Source organism: Pogoniulus pusillus, unplaced genomic scaffold (genome assembly GCF_015220805.1).
Source record: "Pogoniulus pusillus isolate bPogPus1 unplaced genomic scaffold, bPogPus1.pri scaffold_47_arrow_ctg1, whole genome shotgun sequence".
In the NCBI taxonomy this organism is placed as follows: domain Eukaryota; kingdom Metazoa; phylum Chordata; class Aves; order Piciformes; family Lybiidae; genus Pogoniulus; species Pogoniulus pusillus.
Genome location: NW_026974707.1, coordinates 988,074 through 1,011,380, shown reverse-complemented (window position 1 = coordinate 1,011,380; position 23,307 = coordinate 988,074). Strand labels below are relative to the sequence as shown.

Below are 23,307 nucleotides of genomic sequence, written 5' to 3'. Positions count from 1 at the left end.
GTTCTTCCCACCTCCCCACGAGATAAGATAATCCTTTCCGCCCCCCTCTGCACCACACGATATACATATTCAATTATGGATTGATTAGGCATGCGGGAATATGTTTCCCTAAGATCATCTATCTGCATTTCTGTATACGATTTTATTTTCGTGGTTGTTGTTTTTCCTCCTTTCGGTCCTTGCGAGGTTTCAGACACAAAGAGAGGATTTACGGAGTAGGACTTCATTTTGTGGTGCACCTTCTCCACTTCCGTGTCGCTATCAATAGACGCAACTGCAGGCTGCAACGCGGTGTGGCGCTGCACAGGCGTGCTCGGCGCTGGCTGCTCAGGGCGTGGCGGCTGAGAAGATGGCGGCTGTTGTTGTTGTGAAGAAGGTTGGGAAGATGGCGGCTGCGGCGGCGCTGCCGATGGTTGAACTTGAGACGGCATCGGGACCTGCTGGAATGCTGGAACGGACTGAGATTGAGGAGACGGTTGAGCCGGGAAAAGCGGCACCGTAGCTGCTGCCTGCGGCATTGCGGACGACTGCTGCTGCGGGACTCGCGGCTGGATCGTCTGAAGCTCCTGTGCTGGCAGCTGCACCGTCGGAAACGGGGTTGTCTGCAAGATCGGCTGCTGAAGCAGAGTCGGCTGTGAAGGCGTTAGCGGCATCAGCTGAATCACTAGGACCTGAGCCGGCTGCTGCGGGACCGGATTCGATTCTACCGCTTGCGGCTGTGAAGATAACACGGCGTTCGGCGGCAAGGCAGGCTGCCTGGGCATTGCCCGCGGGCGTGCCTCCGACCCGTATTGCAAAGCCTGGGGTTGCGGCTGTGCCTGGGCTATCGGCTCCGCTACTGTTAGTAACGGCGCTGCCGATGGCTGGGGTGCCGGCATCGGCAGAAGCGTCAGAGGCTTCGTCAGCGGAATCACCGGGACTTGAACCGGCTGCGGCTGAGGCAAAGCGGCGTCCGGCTGGACCGGCATTGGTGAGTTAAACGGTGGACGCGGTGTCGAGCCGCACGGCTTTAGCGACAACAGGGACGGCTTTGCCACTGGTTGGGGATTCATTGGCTGAGGATGGTGCTTCACCGGACATATTTTAAAGAAATCGGGCTCGCGTAAAGGCGTACTTACGCGAGAGACTCTAGGCGGAGAGTGCAAGAGTTGCAACTCTTGGGTTTGAGAGGGGGTAGTTACCGGCTCTTTCCGGTGAACCACGGGCTGCTGTGACTTCTCAGGACATATCGGAGTAAAAGTTGGCAAGCCTAGGTGACCAGTTGACTCTCGACGGTGGGTCGAGGGCTGCGGAGTTTCTGTCCGAGACCCGATATGCGATCGCGGGTGCGGTGTGTCCGCACGGGAACTAACGGCTGATTGCGTTCGGGAAGTGCTCTCGGACCGTGACTTTCGGCTTAGTAACCTGTCTAACTTTTCCTCCATACTTCTCATCCTGTCCTCAGTTACAGCGGGCTCTGCGCGAAAGCTCAAGTTCCGCCTGACAATGTCTTTTAACAGAGCATCTCTCTCACTCTGCAACGACTTGATTTCTTGACGCGCTTGCTCTAAACGCAATTCTCTCCGGGCATTCTCATCACTCAGCTTTTTGACCTCCTGTTTATACATCTCTGCCTCACGTTTGCACGTCTCTATCTCACGTTTATGCGCCTCTGCCTCCAGCCTCCATGCCTCTGCAACACGCCTGCAAGACTCTATATCAACTTGTGATCTGAACACGCCAACTCCCAGATCAAAAAAACTTTCTTTGTCAACTCCCTCGGTATCTCCAAAAGCTTCGTAGAGAGACACGATTACATTAGCTGACCTAACATTTATCTGCTCTATCGGTTCATCCTCCCTTGCCGTCAGAGCTTTTTTAAAATTAGCTGATTCAAACACCGAAGCTAATCTGGCATACAGGGCGTCTGTGAGATCTGGCGATCTGGCATCTCCTGCTGCGGGAGAACTCCTTCCAAACTGGGCCATTCTTAAACTCGGCTGTTACTTCAGTTTCTCAATCCCACTTCTGACACCAAATCTGTCGTGGAACGCAGTTTCGCGGCAGAGTTATGGGGAAAATACGCGAGGCGTTGACTATTTTATCAGTGATTTATTGCAAAGAATGCGGATTCCCTCTTCCCGAAACTACACCACCACTGTGAATTCTTTTTGATTGAGATCAAAGTAACATTTCCGAAAATGGCAAATTAAAGAGTCTATGTTGTTTAAAGAGAGTTCTTTTGAGTCTTTGTGTTTTGAGTTAATAGTTCGTCAGTCAGCTACTCACAGTCTGTAGCTTGGTAAGGAGTCTCTCATTCTCCCGATAAGGCAGGCTTTAGTCTCTGCGACTCGGCGTCCGCCCGAGGCGAGACTAGATCGGCGAACAGTTTGTTGTTGTTAAGTCCGGGAAAAAAACCAGAAAGGCTGGAAAAACCCAGAAGTGTAAGACGCAGACTAGAAGGCTAGGGCTAGAGCACGAGCACGAGCACAAGCGCAAGAGAGAGCATAAGGGCAAAAGAGAGAGCACGAGCACAAGGGCAAGAGAGAGCATAAGGGCCCCGATCCTGGCCTGTCCACCATTTTTATAATGTTCCAAAACAGGACTAGCCCACAACTCGGACCACTTTTACGTTGTTCACATACATTGGAAAGAAACAGTAAGCAACTAATACAACTGGATAATATTACCTAAACAATATAAAGACCACTCCTCAGGCCAGCCCACCTGCAGGTGTTGGGCAGGCCGTTACTACTTAACCAAAACAATACCTTGTTGTCTGGAAAGCAAGGCCAAGTGGAAGGGAAACATGGCCAGTGTTTACCTTTCACTTGCCCTAGGGAGAAATCTTCCCATGGGACTGAAAGATTGTTTTGGTTTTTCCGATGCTTCTGGCTTGAATGTGAGGCACTAGAAACTACACAATATAGCAAAAGCTTAGAGAGCCTTTTGCTACTCTCCATGACACTACCTCACAGCCTATTGCAAGTGTCCAATTTTTCAGGGTCTCTGCCTATGGACTGAAGCTGGAATCCTCCAGTTTCAGGGGAAATGGCAGTCTCTGACCTTGTGCGGCTGGATCCTGCTGGCTGCTCTCTCCATGGGTATGCAGGCAGGATCTCCAGGTGCAGAGGCAGGATTCCATGCAGTGTAAGCACGGGTCTAACGCTGACTAAAGGCAGGCATAAAGCTGCAAGGGAGTACGCAGGCAGGCAAGCAAGTAACGTGGTGGAGATGCAAGTAATGTGGAGAAGGTTGCACATGAGCCTGTGCACCCCTATGTGAATGAATTTCTCACCAGTAGAGGACATAAATAGATAAACATGAACAACTCATGCTTAGAAATGTCCTTGGGACGCTGCTGGCCCAGGAAACCAAACTGTAAACAAGTGAGCACCCCACACACAGCTGCAGTGGGCAGAGTTAGATAGCCAAGGGGGCTGGAGTAGGTGGTCTGGAGGGCTGACCCATTAGAGTGTTATGTTATATTAACCTATGCACGCATTACATCTAACCTTGCAATCATCACCTGGAACCAATCTTGGTGGAGCATGCCTCTTGTAAGAATGCATATAAATCTCTGCATCACGAAAATAAAGCAGATTATGACCATCTAACTATATTGGTGAACAAAGAGCCATTGTACCCAAGCGCTCCACTGGCAAATGGTGCCCGAACTGTGAATCAGGCAGGCGGGTTAGACCGTGGCAGGCCGGCTGTGGGTAATACTGCGTTCAAGAGGCCAGAGGGTTGTCCAAGAAGGGGCCAATCACCCTGTGGACGTTTTTTGCATTGAAAAAACTATCATCATAGGTGCTGCTGGACCAGAGGGCATTACCTCAGGATGGAGGTGATAGCCGGAAGTTCACGCCATGGGTGAACACTCCGAATTATACGGGTAAAGCCGACACAGAAGCAGATGCGACACTGTCTCTGCTGGTGTGCATACTCTCGAAGAGAGGGGTTCCATCAGACATGAAAAAGCTCTGAGAGCTGTTGGCCTGGGCGCATGTGCAGGGTCATATGAGTGAGCCTCCCATGACCTTTGAACTGGAAGCGTGGTGGGGGGTCGGAGACACACTGTGGGACATGGTTATTACCAATGGAAAAGTCTCTAAGACAGCTCGACAGCTAGGTCCCACCTGGCGGGATGTGCTCCGTGCATTACTGGAAAAGAAAGCCAAAAGAAATGTAGCAATGGCGGCTTCTCAGTCACTTCTGGACTCTCTGGCCATTGCCGGCAGTTCTGATGCATGCGCAGTGCCAGCTTCCGCCTCTGCCCCTGCCCCAAGAGCCCTGTTACTGACTGCAGTCAAGAAAGAGAGCTCGGTAGTTCAGTTTTTTGGACTTAGTCGTGCCGCCCCAGTCAAGGGCATGTCCGGAAAGATTGCCAGCTCAGTGGCGGAGTTGAAAAAGAGCATGCAGCATGATTCGGGTGGCCAGCCATGTTGCCCGTGTTGCGCCCCGCCTCTGCCCCCCCCCCCTCCCCCCCACTGGGGCCGTGCATGCTAAACCGGTTGTTGCCACCTCTGAGCCTGACAGTGGTGCTGCAGCCAGAGGGGTGTACTCTCATGGCTCAGCATGCATTAGCAGCCACCAGTCACCCATGGCTACTGCTGACAATACCAAGCAGTCGCTGGAACAGGTGGTTACAATGTTAGAAAAATGGACACCTGAACATGCGACACAACGGGATGCCCCGCCACTCTCTCCTTCACCGGCGGTCTGTCTGATGGCCGAGCACCTCTGGGAGATCCAAGAGCCGGATGCTGTGATTCGGGAAAAAGCGTCTCAGCATAATCTGAAGTGGTCTGGTGTCATTAAAAATGCCCTGTTTCAGGGAGAGTGGCACCCTGTGCAGTCCAAAGCCTTCCCCGTGATAACTGGGGCAAATGGCAAGGCGCGCTGGGATGCCTGGGAGTGGAAGCCCCTGGAGTGTGTGCAGAAGGCAGTTAAGGAATTCGATAGGGATACGATCAGAATCCGCCAGGCAGATGTTAGATTGGCTGTTTTCCACTGACCGCTGCATGCCAGTAGACTGCTATAACTTGGCCAGTCTTATCCTGACCCCTTCTCAGTTTCTTCTGTGGGAAAGGGAATGGTTTCGACACCAGCGAGAAGGAGATCCCCTGAATGGGCTTACGCCCGACATTCTAACTGGTCAGGGAAGCTACCAGTCTACCGAGGTACAGCTGTGTTTCCCACAGGAGCTTCATGATCTGTCTGCCCAGTTGGCATTACAAGCCTTTTATACTGCTCCCAGCTTAATGCCCAGTCCCTCCTATGCAGGCATCAGGCAGGGGATGAATGAGGAGTATAGTCACTTCATTGACCGGCTGTGGGCAGCTTTAACACATGAAGGGGAGTTGAATGCTAGCACCAAAGCAGGGCTGATGAAGAGCATGGCATTTGAAAGCGCTAATCCCAAGACCAGGGGTATTTTAGCCACATTGCCTGCAGGGGCATCGGTAGAAGACATGTTAGAACGGGTGGCTCATGCCCAGGGATGAGAGCAGTATGCACTTGTGGCAGATGCTGTGCATGCATCTAATCAAGCTATGGCAGGAGAGTTAGCCCAAGCAGTGGGACAGGCGATCAAGGCTGCACTTGACAGAAAGGTCCTTCTTGTTTCGGCAAAACAGTGGGAGACCTGCCCAATGACCACGGGCTGTCATCGCTGCAGCCATCTGGGTCACACAACGCAGCGCTGTTTGGCCTCGGTGTGGTGCGACCACTGCCAATCTCCTGGCCATGCCACAGCAGTCTGCCGGTCGGGAAACTGCAAAGCCAGCATGAGCAGCCCTGCGCAGATGACAATAGCTGTAGCGCAGGACGAGGTGAAGGGTACCTGAACACCCACTACCCAGCCGCCAGCAGGAGCCGCGGGGTTGACTTGGCAACAGCAGTAAGCGTCATCTTGCAGGATACAAGAGTCATGAAAATTCCTACCACTGCTTTGGGCCCCCTTTCTACGTTGCAAGGCTCTTTGGGGGGGGCCTTCTCCTTGGACAATCATCAGCTGGCCTCAAAGGTCTTATTGTGATACTAGGACTCATCGATGCTGGCTTTAAGGGGCCAATAGCCATAATGGCATACACTATTGCCCTGCCCCTGTTTCTCCCTGCTGGCAGTAAAATAGCACAACTTGTTGCATTCTCTAATCAACAGCTGTCAGCTCCCCCTGCCAATGAGCTGCGGGTAGGAGGGTTTGGTTCTACTGGACCGGTGGTTTGCTTCACTAAGGTTCTGGCCCAGACACCCATGATCACACTGGAAGTGTCTGCAAATGGGGAAGTGGTAAGACTTTTGGCTATGGTTGACACAGGCGCCAACGTTACCATCATTAATCAGAACCTGTGGCCTCCAGCCTGGCCTCTCACCAGTCCGATGTCTGGTGTAGTGGGAGTAGGAGGCAGTACACCTGCGCAGCAAAATAAAGACCCTGTAGGCCTGTGCTGGGAGGACTGCACCATGCACCAGCGAGTGTATGTCATGCCCTTGCCTAACAGCCTGAAAGCACTTATAGGCCGTGATGCCCTCAGGTTGGTGCTGTGATTACCACTGATCACAGAGCGCTTTTTCATTGCAGGCCGCTGCCTGTAAGCCGCCGCCCATACCCCTCACATGACACACAGACACACCAGTATGGATAGAGCAGTGGCCTACGACTGCAGAGCAGCTTGAACATGCAAGAGTACTTGTTCTGGAGCAACTGAGGGCAGGACATATTCGACCTTCTGTTAGCCCTTGGAACACCCCAATTTTTGTCATCCCAAAGAAGTCTGGAAAATGGAGACTACTACAGGACCTTCAAGCAGTGAATGACCAGATGCAGGCTATGGGAGCACTTCAGCCAGGGCTGCCATCACCAAGTATGCTCCTGAAAGACTGGTATTTGCTGATAACTGATTTGAAGGACTGCTTCTTCACTATCCCCCTCGCCAAAGAAGATTGCCAGCGGTTTGCCTTTACAGTACCATCTGTAAAAAAAGCTGAACCTGCGAGCCGCTGTGAGTGGACAGTTTGGCCACAAGGAATGAAGAACTCACCAACCCTCTGCCAATTGTTCATTGCAAGAGCATTGCAACCCTTAAGGAAAAATTGGGCATGTACAATTGTCTATCACTATATGGACGACATTCTTTTCTGTTGTTCACAGCAGGTTGTGCCTGCAGACTTGAAAACGATTGAGACAATCTGCAAAATAAGTGGTCTGATTGTTGCCCCGGAAAGATACAGCAGCAGAGCCCTTGGAATTATTTAGGTTGGAACATTACTGAGGCCATGATCAGACCTCAGGAGATTGACTTACACACAGACTTGAACACAATGCCAGATGTCGGATAGTTTATGGAAAAGAATAGTAAGAATAATGATGAAGACTTAGAACCATTTTTGCCCCTGTTACAGGCATGAGTGTGCACAGGTGCACCTTTTTAGCCACCAGATAATGACAGTTTGCACTCAAAATGATAGCTAATAGCTCCTGACTGGGGATTTACCCATCACCTTACTGCTTGATTCCTTCTACGGACTAGGCACCCTTGCTCAGTGTCAAAAGAAAGAGAGGGAAATTGCTAGGACATAGCAGAGATGCCAGTCCCACTGACAATGGGTGGAAACTCATACAGAAACAGAAAGCACCAAACAGGACAGACTAGCACACTTATTACTAGAACTCAGATGCATTGCCTCTCTCAGCATGGGCACTGAAATCCACACTAACCAGATTCTGGACTAAGACAAGGAATGATAGAGCTGGTAGGCTAATGCCAGTCAGCTCCTTCCCCCCATAAACTTGTTCAAACAGATAAAGGCAGGACTATTTTTGAAGGCCTTTTTTGATGGTACCATATTTTGGAGCTTAGAAGTTTACTGGAGCAGCTGCTAATTGCAATGGAATGAGCTTTGTGACAATTCTGATTTATTTTCTTTTCTGAGAATACCATGGGATTGTTATCTTCTTGAATTTTCTTTGCTTTTTATTGAATTTCCTTCAGCTGATAGATTTTTAGAGTAAGGTAAGTTAAGGCTAAGGGTTTGCAATATGACAATTTTGGGATTTTAGGATATCATGGGATGTCTTTTCTTGTGTTCTTCCTGTATATCTGGGCAGCACTGGGAAAAAAAAAAAAAAAAGGGAGAAAATGGGTTTAGAGGAAAGTTTCTGTTATTCCATCATACAGACCAGGCCAGTGGATCTGTTAGCCTGGGCAATTAATATGTCTGCATTTGTTCTTGTATTTGCTTGTGTTTGATCATTTATCTTCACAGGCCTTGATGAAGACCAACCTGATTATGACCAACCTGTTTTTTCCTAAAGTGAGCAGAAGCCTTGCTCAGATGGCAGAGTTGTGGCAAGCTCTTGAAAGGAGTATTGAAATGATGGCTATGAGTGTTGTTGCAGAGGGCAGGAATTGATACGTGGCCGAGTCGAGAATTTATCAAAAATAGATATTTTTTATTTTCCTCAAAACCCCGCCCCCACAACTATATATACAAAGATTAATTTTGTTTGATAAACAGGTTCAGTTGCATGAGAATTAAATCTACAAGGACACCATCAATAATCTGACTATATTTGAAGTCAGAATTTGGAAAAGGACTCAGCTATTAATTAATAGCGGTTTCTTACTAAATTAAGCTAAACCAAATAACTCACTCAGGCTGGCTCGTGCGGTCTGTCCTTCTCTTCCTTTCCAGCAGTTGCAGGAGTCGTTAAGGGTCGTTAAGGGTCGTTAGGCACACAAAGGTGTGCCTAACAGGAAAGTGAATCCTTGGTCTCTCTACTGTCCAGGCACAGGGGAGTGTGTGAGCTCAGGCAGACACATACGTCCAGGCACGGGCAAAATCCAAAGCAGGAACCCCAAAGGGGAGAAGACCCCCAATATTTATAACCTTTGCTAGACAAAGGGCAGAGTTACCACACCTTAGGCGCGAAAGCGCACGGCCAATCCCGGCCTGGCTCCAGCGCAGGAACTCACGGGGCAGTCGCCCCCTTCACAGGGCAGTCCTCCCCTGCTTCACGGCTGCAGGGCAGGCGAGGGGGGGGAAACGAGGCGGCTTTTCCCCTTTCCCCCCGAAGTCCGGGCAGGAGAGGAATTTAGGGGTACAGGACTCCAGGACAAGTGTATGGATCATAAGGTTTGGATCATGGTTAATGAATTTGGATATTTTCATGAGTTTTCAGTGATTGTGGTTTAGTGGAATAGATTCAATTTAGCACCTGTTGTAAGGCCAAAGCCCACTCAAATTGGCACAAGATGTCAACGTGGCTTTTATCTCTTTGCAAGGGCCCTGCAAAAGATAAAAAACACTGCCCTAAATTCTAAAAGCAGATGAAGAGCTGTGGGAAAAGGCCTAATAGAATAGCTTGAAAGCAACATCTAGGGCATATCTTTGTATTGTATTTAGAGGTTTGTAGTTCTTAAGCACAATAGACAGACGCATCTCATAGCTAAGGAGTGTGATGAGAACATTGATATTTCTGAGAACTACAGAGTGAATCCAGAACTATGGGAGTCTGAGGAGAATACTTGACAGCTGATTGATCTGCAAATCTCCAACATCGATTCCCACACAGAGCCAGCGAAGACGTGGCACACCTGCACTCTCCTGACTGTGATGTTCGTCTGGACTTCTGGGTTTCTGAACGAATGACTTACTGTCACTTGCAGAAATAGCTTTTGGAATTGTTATCTAAGCTTGGGTTGTTAGCTTGCCAGACTAATGCTACTGATGAAAACTCTAACAAGTTTATTCTCTTCTGATGTTAGCACTGTTGATTTGTAGCTGCACCATTCACCCCTGTGTTGAACAGCCTATGTAAGTTGAAAGATCAGCCCAGGTTGCTCAAAAGAAAGAGAGGGAAATGTTGGAGAAATTCTTGCTAGCAGAGGACACAGAAATGACAAACATGAGCAACCTCTGATGGGAGCGACCTTGAGTCCATCTTGGGAGTTAGATATCAGACACATGGTGGCTTCCCCCCACATGCAGCTGCAGAGGGGTGGAGTGCAGCTGCAGGTGGGCAGAGTTTAGCCAGCCCCAGAGGCTGACCCTCAGATTGTTATGGTATGCTGACCTATTGATGCCTTACAGGTAACCCTGTACCCTCAGATTGAAACCAATCTTGGTGGAGCACGCCTCTTGCTAGAATGCATATAAGTCTCTGTATCACAGAAATAAAGCGGACTGTGACCATCTAACCATATTGGTGACCAAAGAGTCATTGTACCCAGGTGCTCCACTGGCACTACCATAGGCAGGGCCACCTCCCACTAGAACAGGTTGCTCAAGGCCTCATCCATCATGGCCTTGAACACCTCCAGGGATGGAACATTCACAACCTCCCTGGGCAACCTGTGCCAGTGTCTCACCACCCTCACTGGAAAGAACTTCGTCCTAATGTCCGGTTTCAATCTCCCCTCTGCCAATTTAAACCCATTACCACTTGTCCTGTCATTTCCAGACCTTGCCAATAGTCCCTCCCCAGCCCTCCTGGAGCCCTCTTCAGATACTGCAAGGCCACTCCAAGCTCTTCTCAAAGCCTTCTCTTTTCCAGGCCTCAGAGCCCCAACTCTTTCAGCCTGTCCCCATAGCAGGGCTGTGGCAGACCTCTGAGCATCTTGGTGGCCTCCTCTGGACTGGCTCCAACAGTTCCATGTCCTGCTTGTGTTGAGGGCTCCAGAACCGCACACAGGATTCCAGGTGGGGTGTGAGGAGAGCAGAGCCAAGGGGCAGAATCCCCTCCCTTGCCCTGCTGCCCACACTGCTCTTGCTGCAGCCCAGCACAGGGTTGCTGTCTGGGCTGCACTCACACTGTAGATTCCTGTTGAGCTTTTCCCCACCCCAGGTCCTTTTCCTCAGGGCTGCTCTCAGCCATTTCCCACCCAGCCTGGAGTTGTGCTTGGGATTGCACTGACCCAGGTGCAGGACCTTACACTTGGCCTTGTTGAGTGTCATGAGGTTGGCTTGGGCCCACTTCTCCAGCCTGTCCAGGTCCCTCTGGATGGATCCCTGCTCTCTAGCAAGTTGACTGTGCCACACAGCTTGGTGCCATCTGCAGACTTGCTGAGGGTGCACTCAAGTCCTCTATCCATGTTGCTGACAAAGATGTTGAACACCACTGGTGCCAACACTGACCCCTGAGGGATGCCACTTGGCACTGGTCTCCAGGTGGACACTGTGCCATCACTCACCACTCTCTGTGTGCCACCATCCAGCCAATTCCTTATCCAGCAGTGCTCCACCCATCAAGTCCAGAAACTCACTGAAACATCTTCAGAATGAGTGTTGAAGAGATTGTAATGAATTCTTAAATGCTTTTGACAAGTCCTGAGTGCTAGTTTGAAGCAGGCTGGAATGCTTTGGTGAGAAGGGCTAGAGTACAGGCTGTGACAGGAAAACAGTGGTGATGTCTGCTTTCCTCACAGGCTTGCTGAGATGTATAAAAATAAGAATCCAAACATAGATAGGAGCACTTCTCCTGCTGGGGAGCTCTGAGCTGCATCTCTCTCTAACCTCACCCTCTGTTTCTTTGAGTAAACCACTTTGCTTCCTAACCCCCTGGCCGAGCCTCCACTCTTCATTGGGACTGGGGTAAGGTTGAAAGGGGTAGGGGAAAGGTGATGGGGTGGTTGGAAGTCCCTTCTGGGGACTCAGGTTTCTGGGAGGGGAGTTGTGTTTCTGTATTACCTTTTCCCTTGTCTATTTCTGTCTATAACTGCATGGACTGTAAATCTCTGCTTGTATATTCTGCTAAGCTGTAAATAAAAGCTTCATTCAATTCTCAGAACCGGCTGAGTCTAGTCTGGGTGATTTCCAAAGTGTGAGGGGGCAGGGAACACCCAAACCACCACATCCTGAAAGGATGTAGATAACCTCTTTAAACATTTTGGAAGGTTTTGAACACAAACGTTCAGGCATTGTGGTGGAGCCCCTGGTGCTGCACTGGCTTTGTACTGTGGGAAGCTCGGCCTGCACTTGGGCATTGATGTGGTTGCTCAGGTGGCACAGAGAGTGGCACTGCAGAATCATTCTTCTCCTTTGTGTCCTCATTGCTCTTGTTCCTCCTTCTCTTTCTCTCCCTGAGACTGCACTTCAGCTCCTCCAAACTTGTTATCCAGGGTATTCTCCTGCAGGCTCACATCCAGGGGCCACTGTTCGGCCATGCTGGTGCTCTAGATCAGTTCTGGGGACTTAATGGCTTCCTGGGGACTCCTGGGGGACACAGAGTGAGTACAGATGGTCTTGTGGACAGACAGATGGATGAAGAGTCAAGGCTGCACGGGGATGGGAGGGCTTAGTTTAGCAGCTGTGTGGCTGGTTGTCTCCTACCTGCAATGGTGGTAGCAGAATCTGACCCCAGAAGCTCAAATTCCCAGATCCTGGCTGGGTCAGGACAGCCCTCAACATCCAACACCTCCAGACACTGACACTCCCCTGAGCCCCAACACCTGCTGGCATCCAACACCACCCAAGCATGGAGGGGGTCCTAGTCCCACATGATACCCCATGCTCCAGGACACTCCAGAGCCCATGTCAGCTGAGCTCTCCCTCCAGCTCTGCCCCTTTCATCAGTTACTGCAGGAGGTGGCTGCAGGGTCCCTTCCCGCACTTACTTGTAAATGTTCCCAGCCCTCATCTGTAACCTCCCCACTCCCATCTATAAACCTCTCTGCCTTGTTGCTGGGTCTTTCAGCCCTCCAGGTCTTTCTGGCTTTTAGTCTCTGGAACTTTCCATTCCTGTTCTCCTACTTTCAGCCCAGTTCAATAGATGCTTCCTCAGCTACGTTTTCCACTCCACTCATCCAGTGGAATTTGAGGACACAGGTCCATGAGGCACTAAAGACACCAGGGGCATGAAGGGGCTGGGTATGAAGGAAGGGCCTGGGAATGGTTAGGAAGGGATTAGGTCTTGTACCCCTGTCGTGGAACGCAGTTTCGCGGCAGAGTTATGGGGAAAATACACGAGGCGTTGACTATTTTATCAGTGATTTATTGCAAAGAATGCGGATTCCCTCTTCCCGAAACTACGCCACCACTGTGAATTCTTTTTGATTGAGATCAAAGTAACATTTCCGAAAATGGCAAATTAAAGAGTCTATGATGTTTAAAGAGAGTTCTTTTGAGGTTTTGTGGTTTGAGTTAATAGTTCGTCAGCTACTCACAGTCTGTAGCTTGGTAGGAGTCTCTCATTCTCCCGATGAGGGTCCAGGCATGCAGGTTTTAGCCTCTGCGACTCGGCGTCCGCCCGAGGCGAGACTAGATCGGCGAGCAGTTTGTTGTTGTTAAGTCCGGGAAAAAAACCAGAAAGGCTGGAAAAACCCAGAAGGACAAGACGCAGACCCAGAAGGCTAGGGCAAGAGCGCAAGGGCACGAGCACGAGCACGAGCACCCGATCCTGGCCTGTCCACCATTTTTATAATGTTCCAAAACAGGACTAGCCCACAATTCAGACCACTTTTACGTTGTTCACATACATTGGTAAAGAACAGTAAGCAATCTATATAATTGGATAATTTTACTCAAACAATATAAAGACCACTCCCCAGGCCAGCCCACCTGCAGGTGCTGGGCAGGCCTGAGATAGTCGTTTCTACTTAACCAAAACAATACCCTGTTGTCTGGAAAGCGAGGTCAAGTGGAAAGGAAAACATGGCCAGTGTTTACCCTTTTCACTTACCCTAGGGAGAAATCTTCCCATGGGACTGAAAGATTGTTTTGGGTTTTCGATGCTTCTGGCTTGAATGTGAGGCACTAGAAACTACACAATATAGCAAAAGCTTAGAGAAGCTTAGAGAGCTTTTGCTACTCTCCATGACAACCCCCCAAAAAGGAGACAGGTTCAAGAGCCCAGGTGAAAAATGTGTGTGCAGGAAATGCCAGAATCTGGCAGCATTTCAGGAGATAAAAGGAGTGAATTCTCCTGCACTTCTCTGTGTGTCAGCTGGGAGCTTGCCCACAGAGCATGGGCACTGTGCCCTCACAGCAAACCTCATTTTCTCTTGGGGCTGTGGAGTGGCATCTCCAAGTGAACTGCTAAGAGAAAGCTGCCAGAAATGGGTAGGGAGGGAAGGAAACAAAAAACCTTCAAACAAGTCTATCTAGGCTGCAGGCGTGTAGATGATGCTTGAGGTGTCAGGTTTGCCCAGGAGACTCCAGCATCAGAGTGAGGGCTGAAGAGGTTTTACAAGAATCTGACTGTTGTGGAGGCAGGAATTAATGTGTGGCCAAGTCGGGAATTTTTATACAAAAATAGAGTTGTTTTATTTTCCCAAAAACCCGCCCCCAAAACTATATATACAAAGATTGATTTAGTTTAATTATCAGATTCAGTTGCTTGAGAATTATCTACAGGGATACCATCAATAATCTGACTATTTTGGAAGTCAGAAGTTGGAAAAGGCTTTAGCTATTAAATTATAGTGGTTTTCTTACTAATAAAGCAGATCTGAGCCAAAATAACTCACGATCAGGCTGACTTTGTCATGGCCTGTCCCTCTCGTTCTCCTGCAGAAGCTGCTGAAGAGTCGTTAAGAGGTATTCAACTCTTACAAAAGTGTCAATGGGTGAAGCAGTGAAGCAATCCTTTTGGAGGAGAGCACCTGGCGAGGGGGGGAGAGAAGTCTCAGGCAGGCACGAAGGTTCAGGCAGTAACCAACTCCAAATGAGACAAACTCCAAGGCGGGAACTCCCAAAGGCAGGAAGACCCCCAATATTTATACCCTCTCTAGACAAAGGGCAGAGTTACCACTTCCTTAGGTGTGAAAGCACACAGCCAATCCCAGCCTGATTCCAGTGCAGGCACTGCACGGGGCACTCCTTGTGTGGGCAGGACCCCTTTGCTCACCCCCTTCACACCCGCAGGGCAGGTAAGGGGCAGGGGAACCAGGCAGCTTTCTCTCTCCCCCGAAGTCATGGCAGGAGAGGAATTTAGGGGTATACAGGACTCCAGGACAATCCCACCCCAGTGGTAATGAGCATCTTTGTCTAGAAAATTGAGAGTGGTAGGTGACCCCCTTGCAATTTAGTAACCTATTAATATATATACAGCTTAGCCTTTTCCAACATTAACAATATATAACAACACATTAATCGCCCCAACAATATTTAACAATACTTAACAAGGCTTAACAATAGCCCAAACAGTATTAAATAAAGCTACACAGTCAGTTTGAAAATTGCTCTGTTCCTGGTAGAGCAACAAAGTTCATGGCAGAGCCTCAGATGCTCTGAGTCCATGGTTGGAGATCACAGTCTGTGGATCCTGATGCCATCATCCATTGGCCACCCCAGTGATATGCCTCCATCTCTGGTGTAGCTGATTCTTCCTTTCCCAGGTGCTGGTCAGGAGCTGATCCTCTGCTTTGACCTTAACCTGTAAGGAGACAAAACCTGCCTTGGCCTATAAAGGCCAGGCTTGACAATTAGTAATTGGGGACGATCCACCGTGCACTGATCCGGTGGCCTTTTCCATTTGCATCTAGGGCTTCTCAGGCATATAAGCCTCTGGGTTTACCCAGTGTAGTGGGGCAAGTGGTCAGTGACCACAGGTGGCTCACCTAGACAGCAGGTCTTTATTCTGGGGGCTTCTGTAGCTCTCCCCATGATTGCTGACTGTTAAAAGCTGCCGAACCACTATTACAATAATTCAGTGGTTTGTCTCCCGTGTGGGAGACAAGAAAGGGTTAACCTTTCTGTCTGGGGATGAGGTAAAGTTCCCAGCAGGGAAAGGGCTGCCGCTTCTGGGCATGCCGCCACTCTGGGAGCCACCGCTGGGCATGCTGCTGGCCCTGGGCTTCTCACAGCTGACTCTGGGCTTTGCAGCTAATTTCTCACGGCACCGCAATAAATCTTTCAGCTGCCAATCTGCCACCTGCTTTAAGACAGTTTTAGATACCCCTAGAGATAGGGCTTGTCAGTACCAACTATTCCTCGGGGCATTCAGCTCTCTGGATCTCCAGTCACTGTGTCCGGGGAGAAGCATGAGACTGTCTCTCACCAGCCCTTTTGTATTCAGGAGACCCAAACCCAAACTGGAGCCCATGGGCATTTAAGTCAGTTAACAGTTCAGCCCAAGTCATTACATGCTCTTGGGCATTGTCCTCTGCATTTTTTGCAATTGCCCTTTGAACCTTCTCTATATTCCTCATTGCTTGGATTTGCAGAGTTGCTGGCAAACCCTTCATAATGGGGTGCAGTCTCTCCGGGTCCAGAGAAGCATAAAAGGGGCAATCATAATTTCTGTTATCATATATAGCCTGCACACAGACAAGTCTGCGGAGAGCGGTGATGAGCTCAGAGGAGCTGGTGACCCTCAGTTCCGTTGTCTCTCCCCGGTAGGCTGGATGGGCACTGCTTGCCCAGTAAGCTATCCACGCAGTGAGGCTGTGCATCCCCTCTGGTTCACGTGTCAGGAACACATCATCCCCCCAGTCTGCGGCCTATTCCCTTTGCCATGAGCACTGAGTTGTGTTTGCTGTGTTTTGACAGCTTGAAGATAACTGCAGAGAGAAAAACAGCTCCTGAGGACACTTGGGGCTCATTGCATGAACTTTAGGAGCTGCCAGGAGACTGAAGAGACCTCTCAAGAAGTCTAAGGCAGAAGAAAAACTCAAAGAACCTTGAAGTTTTGATGGGCCCCACTGACGGTTGTTCCTGAGAAACCTCCCCAGGGACTTGTTAGAGCAGCTCCTTGGAGGCCATGAGTGCAGGGAGGCAAAGGCAAAGTGCAGGCCAGAAAAGCCTGGGCTTGGTTTGTGAAGCAGAAAGGCCAAGCCCTGACCCTCAGGCCTTGCCAAGGCAGATGCTGAGAGCCTCAAGACAAAATTTCATCTCCCCAGCCATGGGAGCAGAAGCAACTGCCAGAGTCAAGGGGACAAAGAGCTCAATCCTCTTGGGCCTTTCAGACTGGCCAGAGCCCTTGGCCATCCCCACTGCAGCCTGTCCTGTGCTGTCCCATGCCTGCACCTCTTGCCCTTCAGGCTCCCATCTTGCTTCCCCAGCCAGCTCTCACCCTGACAGTTCCACACCTGCCCTCAGGGCTCTCCACCCTTGCTGGAGATACCTTGGCACACAGCCAGGCATGGGCTGCCCACACTCCTGGCTCCCCTCTTGCACCACAGCTTTGTCCTTTGAGTGACATTTCTGTCCTCAGCCCCAGCCTGAACCTTCCAAGCTGCACTTCCTAAAGGCTTCCTTCTCTGCCCACACCCAGGAAGGCTCCAGCAGCTCAAAGCAGCCTTGAGACATGAGCACAGCACTCCCTGAGCCTTCAGCTTCTTATGGAGAGCCTCCAAAGTCCATCCTGGCAGATCTTCCTCCAGACCTCCTCTTTCAAGGTCATGTGGCTGCTCCTGTGGTTCATGGCCCTTGCCCTGCGCCAGAGGCCAAGCAGAGTCAGTCAAGGGTGGAAATGGGTTACAGATGAGAGTTGAGAGCACAGGAAGGAGGTTTGAGGCTGAGGTGCCCATGGGAAGGCTGACGGCTCTGAGATGCCTTTGAGTGCTGGGGCTCAGGCCAAGGCTGAGGAGAGCCTTTGGTGTCCTCTTGATGGTGCTGGGCTGGGTTCAGATGAGCACCACCTCTGAGGAGCAGGGATTGGGTTGGGCTGGGCTGAGTGCTGCAGTTAAGGCCAAGTGGTGAATGCAAAGGGTAAAGGCTGGGGCCAGGATGACCAATGGAGGTAGAATTAAGGGCAGGGATGGCTTAGGGAGGGGCTGAGGTTGAAGGGGTGAGGTGAGGAATGGGCTCAGCTCCTTATGGGTAGAGAAGGGGCCTGTGGTCAGGGGAGGAGCAGTGGTTAGGCATATAGGTCCTGGGGACACTGGCTACAGAGAGTGTGAGAGGCTCAAGGTACATTGGGAGCGGATCAGGGGATCCAGTTTGTAATGGGACTGGGCCAAGTGAGTATGGGGAAGGTGTGTGAGGATCCAGTTTGTGCTGGGAGAGAGGCCAGGCTGTGCTGAGAGGGGTACTGGGAGTGGGCTACAATAGCAATTAGCAGTGGTAGAGAGCCAGGTCTGAACTGAGAAAGGGAAAACCAAAGCAGTTGGTACTGGTGTGTGGCCTGGTCTAGACTTGGAGGTGATCAGGAGGTCTGATTTGTACTAGGAAATGTCCCAGAGTGCCCTGGGATGGTGCCAAGGGTCCAGCGAGTCCTGGGAAGCAGCAGAGTGTGTACTGGGAGGGGTTCAGAGTATCCATGTCCCCATTGGAAGGGATCGAGTGAGTCCCAGGAGCATCAAGGGAATCCAGTTTGTGCTGCATTGTAGCCCAGGCTGTATTGGCCTCATTGCCTCCTTGTCCTTCCTCAGGAGACTGGCAGGGTTTGTGCCACAGTCCTGCCCTTGCCATTGCTCCTGTCCACATCCTACTGCCTCAGCAAGTGCCCTGAGGACTGAGGGAGGGACAGGATCTCCCTTGCCAGGGTGTGCAGGTCAAGGCTTGGTCCTTTGGATTCATGAAAGCCCTCCAGGTGTGCTCAGCATCAGAGCCACCTTCCGCTGTCCTGACCTCTCAGCACTGCCTCCAGATCTCTGCCCTAACCAGAGCCTGAAGACACCTTCCCAGTAGTGTCTTCACTGGGACCCATTAACAGATGCAAGAAACTTCAGAGCCTGAAGCTGGCTTCAACTTCTGGAGAGGTTTCATCATCTTCCTCTCAGTCTCTGAGGCTTAGCTGGCACCAAAGCCACCAGAGAGGTCATTAACATGCGCAGGGCTGCTCCTCTGCTGCTGATCTGGTCTGGCCTCCTGGGCTGCAGGGAGCTGCTGAAAGGAGGCAGCACTGAAAAGAGACAGCTCTGTCCAGGAGCAGCTCCTCTGCACAGCACAGCAGGGCTGAGGGCAGTGCCAGGGCATCTCAGGCAGATGAGGGTGGCAGAGAGGGCTTTGAGCTGGCCAGGACCAGGAGGATGCTGAGAGCTCACTGGAGCAGAAGTCACTGCAGTCCCTGACAAGGTGAGTCTGTGGGTGCAGGGCAGTGCAGCTACAGGTCCTGGAGGCATCTCCTGCAGCTGGCACAGCCACAGCTGATGAGCTCTGTAAGGAGGACTCCCTGCCCAGAGGCTCTCCTCAGGCCATTGTGAAGAGATGTGCAGCCCTGGGCTGCAGGCAGGGGTGGGCAGGGCTGTCCTGCAGAGCAGGGTCCCTGCAGCCCAGGGGCTGTGTGCTGGGGCAGGGACTCTGCTGCCTGCCAGCCTCAGCTCTCAGCCTGCCTGCAGAGCTCCCCATGGCTCTGTGGGCAGAAGCTGAGGGTGGAAGAAGCCATCCCTGGAAGTGCAGGGCAGAGGAGGGCAGGGCAGAGTCCTTCTGCTGAGCAGAGGGTGCTGCATGGGTCAGGTTTGCTCCCAGCTGCAGCTCCCCCCTGGGCATTTCTGAGGGGCCTTTCCAGAAGATCAGGGCAGCCTTTCCTGGAAGGGAAGGAGTCTTGGCCCTGGAGTTTGCTCTCCTTGGTGGGCAGGGTGAGACTGGAATTTAATTCTCCACTCTGCAGAAGACACTGAAGCCTCAGGTCCCCTTGGTGCTTCCCTGAGCTGCTCCTGAGTCTCTGCACAGCTCCAGATCAGTCTGGGCAGTGCCCAGATGCTGGGAGGGGTCTGCAGGGTAGAGCTGAGCACACAGCAGGTGCGATGGGATCTGTCAGTAGGGAGTAGGGAGAGACCTGGGCACAGAGAAGCAGCTGGTGGCAGGGACAGCTGCAGGCAGCAGAGACATGGGCAGGCAGATGGAGAGGGATCTGCTGCCAAGCAGCCGGGCAAGGGGCATCAGGCAGCTCTGGGCCACTCTCTGCCCTGCAGACACTTTTCCCAGTGCAACCTTTTGGTCTCCTCTCCGACCCAGCAGAGGCAGTGCCCTCAAAGCTGTGGGCTCCAGCTCATGAGTCATGGCCTTGGCATCTGATGGAATTGGGGGAAAAAAAGAGGGTGTATCACCTCTGGAAAGAGGGGACGCCTTCTCCTGACGTGTTTAAGGAGATAGCCAGATTATGCAGGAGAAAAATTAGAGAAGCTAAGGCCCAGCTAGAACTTAGGATGCCACTTCCGTGAAGGATAACAAAAAGCACTTTTAAAAATTTATCAATGCTAAAAGGAAGGGCAAGAAGAGCCTCCACTCCTTACTGGACCAGGAGGGGAATACTATAACTGATGATGTAGAAAAGGCTGAGGTCCTGAATGCCTTCTTCGCCTCAGTTTTTAACAGTAAGGAGGGAGGAATTCAGGGCAAGTGGCCTCTTGAACTGGGGGATGGGGTCGGGGAGCGGTGTGTTCCCCTGGAAATTCATGAAGAATTAGTTCAGGATCTGCTGAGCCATCTGGACACCCACAAGTCCATGGGACCAGATGGGATCCATCCCAGGGTGCTGAGAGAGCTGGCAGCTGAGCTGGCCAAGCTGCTCTCCATCATTTTCCATCAGTCCTGGCTCACCGGAGAGGTCCCAGGAGACTGGAAACTGCCAACGTGGTCCCCATCCACAAGAAGGGTCGGATGGAGGAACCTGGGAACTACAGACCTGTCAGCCTGACCTCAGTGCCAGGGAAACTGATGGAGCAGGATAACTTGGGGACAATAACTGCGCACCTGAGGGATGGCAAAGGGCTCAGGTCTAGCCAGCATGGGTTTAGGAAGGGCAGATCCTGCCTCTCCAACCTGATCTCCTTCTATGATCAGGTGACCCGCTTGGTGGATGTGGTCTATCTGGACTTCAGCAAGGCCTTTGACACTGTCCCCCACAGCAAACTGCTGGCTAAGCTGTCAGCCCATGGCTTGGATGGCAACACTCTGTGCTGGGTTAGGAACTGGCTGGAGGGCCGGACCCAGAGAGTGGTGGTGAATGGTGCCACATGCAGCTGGCGGCCAGTCACTAGTGGTGTCCCTCAGGGATCAGTGCTGGGCCCCATCCTCCTTAACATCTTCATTGATGATCTGGATGATGGCATGGAGTCAGTCATCAGCAAGTTTGCAGATGACACCAAGCTGGGGGCAGATGTGACTGGGTTGGAGGGCAGAAGGGCTATGCAGTGGGACCTTGACCGCCTGCACAGATGGGCAGAGGCCAATGGGATGGGGTTCAATAGCTCCAAGTGCAGGGTGCTGCACTTTGGCTACAACAACCCCATGCAGAGATAGAGGCTAGGGTCGGAGTGGCTGGAGAGCAGCCAGACAGAGAGGGATCTGGGGGTACTGATTGATACCCGCCTGAACATGAGCCAGCAGTGTGCCCAGGTGGCCAAGAGAGCCAGTGACATCCTGGCCTGCATCAGGAATGGTGTGGCCAGCAGGAGCAGGGAGGTCATTCTGCCCCTGTACTCTGCAGTGGTTAGACCACACCTTGAGTAATGTGTTCAATTCTGGGCCCCCCAGTTTAAAAGGGACGTTGAGATGCTTGAGCGTGTCCAGAGAAGGGCGACGAGGCTGGTGAGAGGTCTTGAGCACAAGCCCTACGAGGAGAGGCTGAGGGAGCTGGGATTGTTTAGCCTGGAGAAGAGGAGGCTCAGGGGTGACCTTATTGCTGTCTACAACTACCTGAAGGGTGGTTGTGGCCAGGACGGGTTTTGCTCTCTTCTCTCAGGTGGCCAGCGCCAGAACGAGAGGACACAGCCTCAGGCTGCGCCAGGGGAGATTTAGGCTGGAGGTGAGGAGAAAGTTCTTCACTGAGAGAGTCATTGGACACTGGAATGGGCTACCTGGGGAGGTGGTGGAGTCATCGTCCCTGGGGCAGTTCAAGGCAAGGTTGGACGTGGCACTTGGTGCCATGGTCTAGCCTTGAGCTCTGTGGTAAAGGGTTGGACTTGATGATCTGTGAGGTCTCTTCCAACCCTGATGATACTGTGATACTGCGATCTGGACATGCAGCTGAAGGCTCCTGCAGTGTGCACACAGAAGGGTGACCAAAGCTCTTCAGTTGCACTGTGTGAGGTGCAGGGAGCAGAGCAGGGCAAGGAGAAGGCTTCACACCAAGCCCCTCTGCCTTTGTGCCTTCACCTCATTGTTTGCAGAGCTCTGCAGTGCTGCTCCCTGAGTCTCCCTTGAGCCACAGGACTCCTGCTGTGTGGGACTGGGGCTGGGCTGTGGTCACTTTGTGCTCTGACACTGACTCAGGAGGTCCTGTCCCAGAGGTGTCTTCATGGCAGCTGAGTGTCCAAGCTGCATTGGAAGCTGTGCTGAAGCCTGCCAGTGGTTGGTGGGGATGGGGCATGAGCTGAGCCCTTCCTCACTCAGCTGAGGCAGAGGCTGTTCTGTGGGCACTGCACCTTTGTCTTCAGAGAGAAGTGTCCCCTAACTTGTCACTGCTTTTCCTCCCTGGACAGGTCTCCATGGCCAGAGGCAGGCAATGTCCAACAGTAGCTCCATCACTGAGTTCCTCCTGCCATTTGCAGGCACACAGCAGCTGCAGCTCCTGCACTTCTGCCTCTTCCTGGCCACCTACCTGGCTGCCCTCCTGGGCAACAGCCTCATCATCACCACCATCGCCTGGCACCACCACCTGCACACCCCCATGTACTTCTTCCTCATCAACCTCGCCCTCCTTGATCTGGCCATCATCTCCACCACTGTCCTCAAATCCATGGCCAATTCCCTGTGGAACAACAGGGACATCTCCTATGCAGGATGTGCTTCCCAGGTCTTTTTCTTTCCCTTTTTCATGTTAGTAGAGTATTTTCTCCTCACCATCATGACCTACGACCGCTACGTTGCCATCTGCAGACTTCTGCACTATGGCACCCTCCTGGGCAGCAGAGCTTGTGCCCACATGGCAGCAGCTGCCTGGGCCTGTGGCTTTCTTAGTGCTCTGCTGCACACAGCCAACACTTTTTCCCTGCCCCTCTGCCAGGGCAATGCTGTGCTCCAGTTCTTCTGTGAGATCCCCCAGATCCTCAAGCTCTCCTGCTCCACAGCCTACCTCAGGGAAGTTTGGTTTCTTGTGGTCAGGGTCTGTTTAGTCTTTGCCTGCTTTGTATTCATTGTGGTGTCTTATGTGCAGATCTTCAGGGCAGTGCTGAGGATGCCCTCTCAGCAGGGATGCCACAAAGCCTTTGCCACCTGCCTCCCTCACCTGGCTGTGGTCTCCCTGTTTGCCAGCACTGCCTCCTTTGCCCACCTGAAGCCCCCCTCCATCTCCTCTCCATCCCTGGATCTGGTGGTGTCAGTTCTATACTCAGTGGTGCCTCCAGCAGTGAACCCTCTCATCTACAGCCTGAGGAACCAGGAGCTGGAAGCTGCCCTGAGCAAAGTGCTCACTGGATGCTTTCAGAAGCAATAAACTCTTTGTCTTCTGCTGCAGGTCTGATCTCATGCCACTCAGAGCAGACATAGCCTGGC

General features: G+C 51.7%; 2 protein-coding genes across 2 annotated transcripts in view; one reads left to right on the top strand and one right to left on the bottom strand.

The window, feature by feature from the left end:
* Positions 1–23,307, bottom strand: part of LOC135174134 (gastrula zinc finger protein XlCGF17.1-like) — an 872,006-nt gene that overhangs the window by 617,030 nt on the left and 231,669 nt on the right. The gene's annotated exons all lie outside the window — the stretch shown is intronic.
* On the top strand, positions 22,319–23,248 carry LOC135174152 (olfactory receptor 14A16-like). The gene has a single exon (XM_064141391.1). The coding sequence runs from the start codon at positions 22,319–22,321 to the stop codon at positions 23,246–23,248; it is 930 nt and encodes a 309-aa protein (XP_063997461.1).

Excerpts from the sequence above, each read along its gene's own strand:
- LOC135174152 (XM_064141391.1), top strand. The coding sequence starts at position 22,319 with ATGTCCAACAGTAGCTCCATCACTGAGTTCCTCCTGCCATTTGCAGGC.